A 9,753-nucleotide genomic window follows, 5' to 3' on the forward strand; every position below is an offset into this window, starting at 1 on the left:
CTCTGTAACATTAGTACGAGAATGTGGAATTACCAACAACATCGACAACACAGATCGATGAAAACGAAACGGAACCAAAACAAATTTCCGCACCGTCGACAAACAAGGAATCTTTGTACATGTGAGTTTAGTGGTTATTCCCCACATGACTAACTCTACATGTGAATAACATTGTGCGATGTTTGAGATGCATATGTTATGCAGGAATGTGGATATCACCCTTTTCTCTGATCTGGAGAGACACGCCGTGCATTTGACATCAAATGACGTCACTTTCGACGCTCTAATGGAAAGTTTGTTTATCGACGAGTTATCTGACCTTGAAAAAGTTGGTTCCGCAATTGTGACCCCACAAAATGTTTCGGTTCAGTTACAAAAATTTATTTCATGAACTAAGGTTCGCATCTTGTTCCATTGGATCACAGCACAAAATCTCAACTCGATTGAATTCCCATCATCTGTGGATGAGGACTCACTTCTGGGTTACTTAAAGGCGATCAAAGAAAACAAGAAATCGTATGCCGCACTGTTTCAACGGTTATGCAAGTAAGTGTTCTCGTCTGTGTGGTAGCGCAACACAAACGTTATTGTTAATATTAAGATGGGTTGGTATATATTTTCACAACGTTGTGGTCGGTTTTATGACGTCACTTGTCACAAAGTAATGATATTATAACAGCATAGCGAGAGTGCCATCCAAAACAATTCAAGGTTACGTGAAGGGGGTCAGCTATTTTCCTGATCATAAGTTTTTGGATAAACCTGATTTACTTCGAGGGTCATGGAATGCTGTGTTTATTAACGGACAGTGGATGCTGGTGGACACTGATTGGGGTGCACGGTCCCTAATTGGTAGGTGATCTTTTTTTTTGACGATTAATATGTGGTGGGTTTAATAATATCTAATCTTTCCAACAGAGGATTTCAACATCCCCTGGGAAAGGTGGAGTACCAAGTACTGTTATGATGAACACTATTTCCTTACTGACCCCGAAAACTTCATCTATTCCCATTTTCCAGACCAAACGGAGTGGCAGCTTTTGCCACAACCAATAACTTTAGATAATTTTCAGGTAAAAACAAGTGGAACGTGAGTTTTGTTAGTGTTGTAGCTCAACATTGCAATTTGTCTAAAATTTGAAGGAAACAGTACAGCAGTGGTCGCTTTTCTACAAATTGAAGCTTTTTCAAGTTTCCCACAGAAAAGGAATCGTTACTACAGATCATCAAGGCTATGTACAAATTAAATTGGGAATTTCCGACTTTGCCAGATCCGATGCTATGTTTAAAGGAAAACTGTTGAAAAAAGAAAATGATGCATCGTTTTCAACTGTGGGGCAACGCGTGTTTCATTACTCAACGCACACTGAAGAGGTTACAGATCCGTTAATTGCCCTACGATAAGTTTAAACTACTGTAACCGTTACACAAACATCGTCATTCAAAATTATATAAATTGGTTAAAGTTTAACTATTAAAATGTTAACGACGGTTGCACAGTGCTCGTATGATCGCGTTAACAACTTTCTTTTTTAGGTGTTCGAAATATTCCTTCCTGAGCCTGGCAAGTTTTTCTTTCAACTGTATGCAACGTCCTTAAAGTTTTGCGAGAACCACTACAGTTATATCTGCCGATATCAGATTGAATGCCAAACGATAAATTCTCCACCAGACTCAAACCACCTCCCACCGTTCCCAGAGGCTGATTGCTATGGTCCAAATCAGATGATGACCAATCTCGGACTGACGACAAAAAGTCACCCTGGTCCAACTGTTTTGTGTGACGAAAACGGCGAAGCTACAATAGTGTTAAGTGTACCAACAAGTGAATCAAGTCTTACATTTTCGCACAATGTTAAAAGTGTTACTTCAGAGTGCATTGAAAATACATCAGTGCATACTTTGACTCCAGATGAAAATGCACCGGAATTCAACAACTTAACGGTTTTCGTTCGTGTTCCTTCAAGCGGAAACTTTCTGCTAACATTATACGGCGGACAGCATGATTCGACCACTCTAAGTCCGTTTTATTTCTATTTCATTAATTCTACCAAACAAACGCGTGTTTTAACATTCCCAAAAGTAAGTGGCAAGTCCATTGGCAAAAAGGAGCCGTTTTCCAGGTTGAATCTAGAGGTTGTATCGTGCTCTGTTAATAATGGGAAACATTGGTTGACTCCAACATACGGAGAAGCTTTCTACACCTTTAGGCACAGTGAACCCCTCAAACTTATTTCCAAACTTATCTCTGCAGTTGGACGGCACGATGATTTTGTGACAGTTTTCTCTGATGGTAATTTGTCAACGATTTTAATCCGTGTTCCACCATCCTTAAATGTTGGGGAGGTACTTTTGCTTGAGATTTACGCGGGATTGATAAAGGAAACTGAGGGCATTCCACTTGTGTTTTCCACTTTCATTTTTGTCAGCGAAAATAGTGAACAAGTCTTTCCTTTTCCCTCAACCAACAGGGGATGGGGACCAACGGCATCTTTCTTCTCTTGTGATGTAAAAGCTGTGAAGTGTTGCAACTCTACATCTGCATTTAAACCAACTCCGTCGGTAACTACAACATTCTACCAACGATATGACGGAGGTTCGGACATGGAAATATTATTGGATCACTTCTCAAAACTCACTCTTCGACCACATATATCCAAATATAATGACGCGAATAAAGAACGGTGCGAAAATTATTCCTTCGTCACATTCAGCTCGGCAAGGAGTTCCACAATCAGTGTTAGGTTTTGTGACACAGGTTTATACACACTTGACGTGTATGGTGAAAAATATTCAACTGAAAGTGGAGAAAGTCTTGGGCTTCTGTTCAATATTCTGATTCTTGTTTCTCAACCGAGTAACTGTCGTCTTTCCTTTCCTGTTGCCTTCAATCTTTGGGAGCAAAACGAAGTACGATTGCTCGAACCTCTTCAATCAGAAATTGTCAGGAATCGTCCAATTTCCTTTCAACTTTCGTTGGGAAGACGTGAGAACACACAGGATGAAGGAGAAGTTGTTCCTTTTCACAAAGTCCTGCTTCTTTCAGACGATGGAACCCCAAATGAAGCGAATAAACAAAATGGTTGTGAATACGAATGGTTGTATGTTGCTGGTCCCGGCGAAAAAAAAGTTTATGTTGCGGTGAAAACCCTAAATGAAGACAAAGTGTACAGGCATGTCCTTCAATACAAGGTCGTCCCGTAAACAAACCCTGGACAGAACGTACAATTTTTTTGTTGCGTTGTATAAAGGTGTAATATACAAAATAAATTATCGCAATCGTTTTTTAAGATTGATCGCTTTTCTGTTCAAATGCTTTTTTTAATATATTTGTTTTTTTTTGTATATTACAGTGCGTAGTAATTTTAAAAGCGATTGAACGGATGTGTATATTTTGTCGGATTTTCAATAAATGGTGATAGGCCTATATACCGCTGGACCAATATTTCCTAGCACGAGGCCACAAATTTTGTTTAGGTCAAAATCAATTACTTTACACTTTATGAATGCTGGGAAATTCGTTAGACCTCTTGGTAATAAAGTTTTTGTGAAAATAAGTCCTTCTCGAAGTGCCAAAGCATTCGAAAAGAATAATCAATTAAATGGAGACTGTGATACGCAATACCCAGGCATTACAGCCTAGCTGAATCAATCACTTTTTCCTGGCAAGTCGGAAAGAGATCTTAAAAATCAAGCTTCCGTTGAGGTTTGAACTCTCGACCTTAGGCTAACCAAGCCAATCAAGGGGGCATATTGTGATGAAGATGGGCAAGCTCCCCTTTAAGTTGTTTACAGCATTTTCTTTTAAGGGATTGTGAGATATGTTTGAGGGATTGTGAGACAGCCACTGTTGGTACGGGTAAATTTTTTTGCCCTTTGCCGTTTCGGGCTATAAGGTCAGTGCGTAAAGTTGGAATCACGCGTGCAAGTTTCAAAGATATCTTACCTATGTTTAATTACACAAACGTTTTTGGACAATCCGAAACTTCGCCCAGGCTAACTTTGGACAAATCGAATCCAGATCAAGTGGGTGAAATCTAGTGAATTGCATTGCTAATGTTTTTTTTTGCTTTTTGATAAAATTTGAATGAACTCAGGCCGGGTTTACACTCACGCTTTGCGCCAGCGGATTCTTTGTTTGTTTCATTATACGTCGGGACATTTAAACAAACAAAGGTTCCGCCGGCGCAAAGCGTGAGTGTGGACCCGGCCTTAGGGGATTTCCCTCAGGGTGTGCCATAGTGGGCACCATGGTGGCATGATATAATTTTTGCAGGTTGTGACGTCGCACGAAACTTATATCCCACAATTTTTTTACATAATTTTGGTTTAGTCAGCAACCTAAATGGTTATCGTGCATAATATTATGATCGGCCACAAACCATTTGCGACGTGCTGATTTTTCATGCTTGACTAGTTTCAACAAAACAGAAATAGAACAAATAATGTTTGCGTTGCGATTCGTTTTGTGCGTATTAATATTTCACAATTTGTCGCTGTTAATTGCAGGTAATGACCAGTATACACGACGTTCAACGTATTTAGGAAAAAATGCCCAAAGATAAATACGACATTGATGTTCTGAGCATAGTAAAATCAAGCTGCAATGGAAAAAACAAACATGCGAAACGTGAAAGACGTGATGAAAATGACGGATGTTTTGTTTCTCATGGATCAGAAAATGAAATCAAAGAAGTCTGCACAGGTTGTAAACATTTTTAGCATTTCTTGCGTTTTTCTGAGCAAATGTTAAACTCGTTTTGTTCCAATTTTTAAATTATTTCCAACAAAACGTTTTTGACAGGCATTGTCCAGAAGCAATTGTTCAATTGTGAGGAGTGTGACAAGATAGAACAATGCATTGATCAGGTGGTACAAAATGGTGAAAACAACATGTATAAAGAACATACAGTTGATCGAGCACCCTTGCGTGTGAAGTACTTTTTTGGAGAGGTAAAATATTTAGCTGAGCGAATACATCTGTGGTTTTATTGACCATCTCATTTTTTCCCCTGTATTTATAGTTCTTTATGTTGTAGTCTTTTACACGATTAGTTAAAAAAGAAAAAAGTACATTTTCAATCCTTATTTTGAAATCCAGGGCTACACATATGGCAAGCAAATGAATCAAAAAGGCCCTGGGCAAGAAAGGCTGTACCAAAAAGGTGTTGTTGATCCAATTCCCGACTGGATCTACAAACTATTAGTGAAGTAAATAGTTTCTTATAAATGTTGTATAATGTACAAAGTTATATATGTACATACTGTATGTATAAATTTGTGGTTTCTCATCATTTCAGTTTGGTCCTGTTAATTTAATGTTCTTAAGTATTGTTCTAAGGTAAACCTTAGTTATTCTGGTTTAGGTTTATGTGTATCGTCACCTTATTCTGATGTTTTAGGACAGTGTTTCCCAACCGGTGGTACGCATACCACTAAAGGTGTGCGGCGGCATTCCAGGTGGTACCCGAGCACCTTTCCATAATTTGCGGATATAGTTCGAATTAAAACATTGTAACTGATCTTAAAATGTTTGTTACTTCATCCCCTAGGTTACTTTGTAACACTCAACTAGGTGGTAGACGTCGAAATTGTTTTACCTACAAGTGTTACGAAACCACGCAAAGGTTGGGAATCACTGTTTAATTCTGGATTAAGAGTTGCTCTTTTTATCTCATAATCTGGATTTGGTGGATCTACCTGCTTTAACAATGCATTAGTTAACTATATCTCAGTTATTTGTTCAATCATAATATCTACTACAGTTAGATACTGGCTAGACTACATTGTAGTCTACAATTCCGTAACAATCATAGGCGCCTAGTCCGGGAGGCAGGGGGGGCGGTGCCCCCCCAGTTTTTTTAAAAACAAAACGAATGACTATTACGTGCGTCTGTCCATACCATGTAACTTGTCGCATTCGTAACGTTCGAAGAAAAAAGACCTAAAAACAATGTGTTTCTTACACGACGCACACAAAATATGTTGACCTAGTTTTGCTTGCATAACTGACATCGGTTGTTGCAACGTCAGTCTCGCAGTATGATATGCCAAAAGGTACATATTGGTTGTGTCGTAGACCGATCTTGTGTGTTCATCGATAACGCCGCCCTTTTGTCTAACACGCCACGTGCATTGAAATTTAAACACAGTTTTTCGATACTTGATGACGTCATAGTAACAAATTATGACGTCATAATATATCCGCCTCCCTTGGAAAATTGAAAACTAGGCGCTTATGGTAACAATGTAATCACTCCCCTGAGTATATCCGATATGGATACATTTCGATGACATCACAATGGATTGTCATGTATATCACCCAATGCTTTTGGGTTAATCACTGTGTAAAGTTAGAAACATGCATTGTAATGTTTTCAAACATCAAGTTACAAAAATAAGCTATGTCCAATTAAGGCGATAGCCATCTACATACCATTAAGGTGAAACCTCTTTAGATAATCGGGAACTTAATCCTGATAAATTTGTTTGTCAAATCGAATCTGAATTAACTGATGTTTACTGTATTACATAAAGTTTAGTTTATTTATGTATTTTTGTTGTAGCAACTTTTAGTACAATACTTCATCAAGGCTGACAATTATTATGTAAATACAGACCACTTGAAGATGTTGGATTGGTCAAAAGAAACTGGGTGACATCTGCAGTAATCAATGATTATTATCCTGGAGGATGCATTGTTTCACATATAGATCCTGTTCATATTTTTGAGCGCCCTATTGTCAGGTGGATAAATGACCTACTACACAGGCTAGCAGCTACATTAAATTGACAAATTAATCGTTCTCAAGGTAATAATTCTCAACAAGATATCTTGCATAAAATCCAACATCTCATTGGTCCATGCAAAGAATAAACTGCAAATATATTTAACTCTGCAATAATTATCACTATAGTTTGTGTAGTGAGCTTGGAATATGTTTTTTACTAGGCCTAATTTGAATTGATTTTATCAGACTATTTAACTCAAAATATGCAATACAATACCTGTATTTGCATATTTGTTGTAGCTTAAAATTTGCAAAGCAAAAGTGCTTCTACCACATAAAAGAAATATTCATTAAAATGTAACCAGTGTGTTTTAGACATTTGTGTTGGGGAAAGAAGTTTTGACAAACTCTATAAAAAATTGAAAGTGGTCAAACATCTGACTTCCTAAATGATATCAAACCAAATTGATATTTTTGAAAATTTTTTTGCAGTGTTTCCTTCTTCAGTACAGCAGCATTATCATTTGGATGTCGCTTTTCATTTAAACCAATTCGTGTGTCGGAACCTGTTGTTTGTTTGCCGATCAAGCGCGGAGTTGCCACAAGTATCAGGTAGCTATACCAAAAATTAAAATTTTTGAAACCTTTACTGCAAATACCTTGAAATGCAAAATATGTTCCTTTGGTATTCCTTGTGTACAATTTTGATGGGTCAGGTGTCATTGGTGAAGCTGGTGACTTATGTCGGCCATTACAGCTTACCAGACAGATAGATTCTTTAACACTTAGAGATGACTTGCAGTCAATGTGGTTCTGTTGTGTTGTCAATCTATGCAAATCTTCAAGGAACTTGTAAGTCACTAATTTCACTGATGAGACCTGACATGTTGAAACAATGTGCACTGTCAGCACCTCACTAATCGTTATTGCTCTTTGCTTCTATATACTGGTATCCTCTTTTTAAAGACATTGGTTAGTTATGTATTTTAAAAATCAACTAAGTATCCTGAAATTCATCCTTGGTTTATTTGACCAACTTCATGTTTGCAATGTAGTGGATATGCAGCAGACTCCATAACACATTGTATTCGTCCGCAAGATATCAAACAACGAAGAGCTGTTATCATCTTGCGCAGGTTGAATTGGAACTATTTTGGCATTAATTATTGTTTGTGTTAACTTTATGCAGCTTCTTTAATTGAAATAGTTAGGAAAACATTATTTTCTTTGTTTACTTGAATGTGTTGGCTTTTGTACCTTTTTGGGGTGGCATCTTAGCAAGGTTTTCTAAATAATTCTGCTATTTATCAAATTGAAATATTAAATTTCCAAGCTGATAACTTTATTTACTTTTCTGTGTTACTCTGACGTATCCAGAACATTCGACAACGCACCACGCCAAGGTGAAATAATTCATCACCACTGCACTTTAAATTCTCAACGACCCAAACGTCACAAGTAAGTACCTTTTTATTTCTAGACTATGTAACACACATAGTATATTTAAATGCTTTTGTGTGTAATTGATGCTGTAAAGCATTTTGGCCAACATGGGTATTTTTATTTTTAATGTTAAAAAAGCAACTTTTGTGCAACTGTATGCTTAGTGCAGTTGAGATTCAAAGCAAACAACAAAATTGTTATTTATCTTAGGGGATCTGCAAAAAATAAGGTATTTTATTTCTAATTGTATATTCTATCTTCATGCAGTCGTCATCATTCTCTCGTGTCTTTACCTTCTGATCACCACACAGACCGCAAGAGGTCGCGTCGGAGCGAGGGAAACCTTCACAATAACAACCGCAGTCCTTCACCAAAACGACGAAGATCTGATGGGCAGGAAAACCATCGCGAAAACAAAGCCAAGGTTAGTCTCAGCTTAACACGCGTTGCCCATTTATTAAAAGCTTCATTTCGTTACCACATCGTATTATTATTTATTGCGATGTTGCTTAGAAACCATCAAAACTCGAGAATCCGACGAAGAAACAACGATCGAAGTCAGAATCAAGCAAAAGTCCGGAGAAGCCCATATCTATTGTACAGAGGTTCAACTTGCGGCGAGCAAAGCCTTTCTACATGTAGATTAACCAACTACACAACATGGTGTTTCATTTGCTTTTTTTACAGTTTTGTTTTTATTTCTGTCTGTATCTCTGTAAAAATTGGTTTATAACGTAAGAATCGTTTCCCTTCAATTGCAACTATAGCTAAGTCATTATTTTGTAAGCTGCATGCAGACGCCCACTGTTTCGACCCATTAGGTCATTGGTCAAAACAGTCTTCATCTGCATGCAGCGCAAAACATTCATATTATTAGCTCCATGCTTTTTTGTAAGTTATTATTGTTTAAATCAACATAACTTTTTGGTGAATATGTCACGTACGTTAAGTTATAATCATCGAGCCGCTCCGGTAAAAAACGTGATTCTTTCAAATATAATGCAGACAAACTCTTTGGTGTTTTGTATTTGGCAGACTTCGGTCGCTCAGTAACTTCTTTGATAACTCACCACAATTATTACTGCTTATGAAAAACCTAAAATGTACGTTAGGTCAAATATGTGAACGTTTTAGTGCGATTCTCGGAGTAATAATTAGTTTTTTGCATCTAAATATTTGGTGGCTGTTGCTAGTAATAAACTAATTTGCGACATTCCTATGAGCTGTGGTACATAAGTAATACCTTGGGGACATAAAGTTCAGTAGGTGCGTCGACATAGAATAGAATGAAAGATCTCTTTTCACAAACCTCGTAAATATGCTGGGTATATTCCACAATATTTGATTCACAGAGTGCGTCTATATATGTCATACATGAATGAAACTCAATTGTTAAAACATGCGTCACCAATTTATTAAAGTTACGATACATATTTGTGCTTAATAATCGTTTTTACAATTTAAACTCCTTTTATATTTGAATTTTTACAATATCTATCGTAATTTAAGTTTTTAGCAAAGACATTTTTGACAAAACGTTTGAACTTTTTGTGGCCGAAATATAAAACAATTCCATTTG

The 9,753-nt window shown here is 37.2% G+C and overlaps 1 protein-coding gene across 1 annotated transcript; it reads left to right on the forward strand.

Annotated features, from left to right (window-relative positions):
• The first annotated feature begins 4,513 nt into the window (after positions 1 to 4,513).
• LOC145905884 (RNA demethylase ALKBH5-like) lies at positions 4,514 to 9,385 on the forward strand. Its single transcript, XM_082993202.1, has 9 exons — positions 4,514 to 4,705; positions 4,805 to 4,953; positions 5,102 to 5,211; positions 6,619 to 6,747; positions 7,224 to 7,343; positions 7,787 to 7,867; positions 8,109 to 8,189; positions 8,442 to 8,598; positions 8,688 to 9,385. The coding sequence occupies exons 1-9, from the start codon at positions 4,552 to 4,554 to the stop codon at positions 8,814 to 8,816; spliced, it is 1,110 nt and encodes a 369-aa protein (XP_082849328.1). The 5' UTR covers positions 4,514 to 4,551; the 3' UTR covers positions 8,817 to 9,385.
• The last annotated feature ends 368 nt before the right edge of the window (positions 9,386 to 9,753 follow it).

Source organism: Ascidia mentula, chromosome 6 (genome assembly GCF_947561715.1).
Source record: "Ascidia mentula chromosome 6, kaAscMent1.1, whole genome shotgun sequence".
NCBI classification, from domain to species: domain Eukaryota; kingdom Metazoa; phylum Chordata; class Ascidiacea; order Phlebobranchia; family Ascidiidae; genus Ascidia; species Ascidia mentula.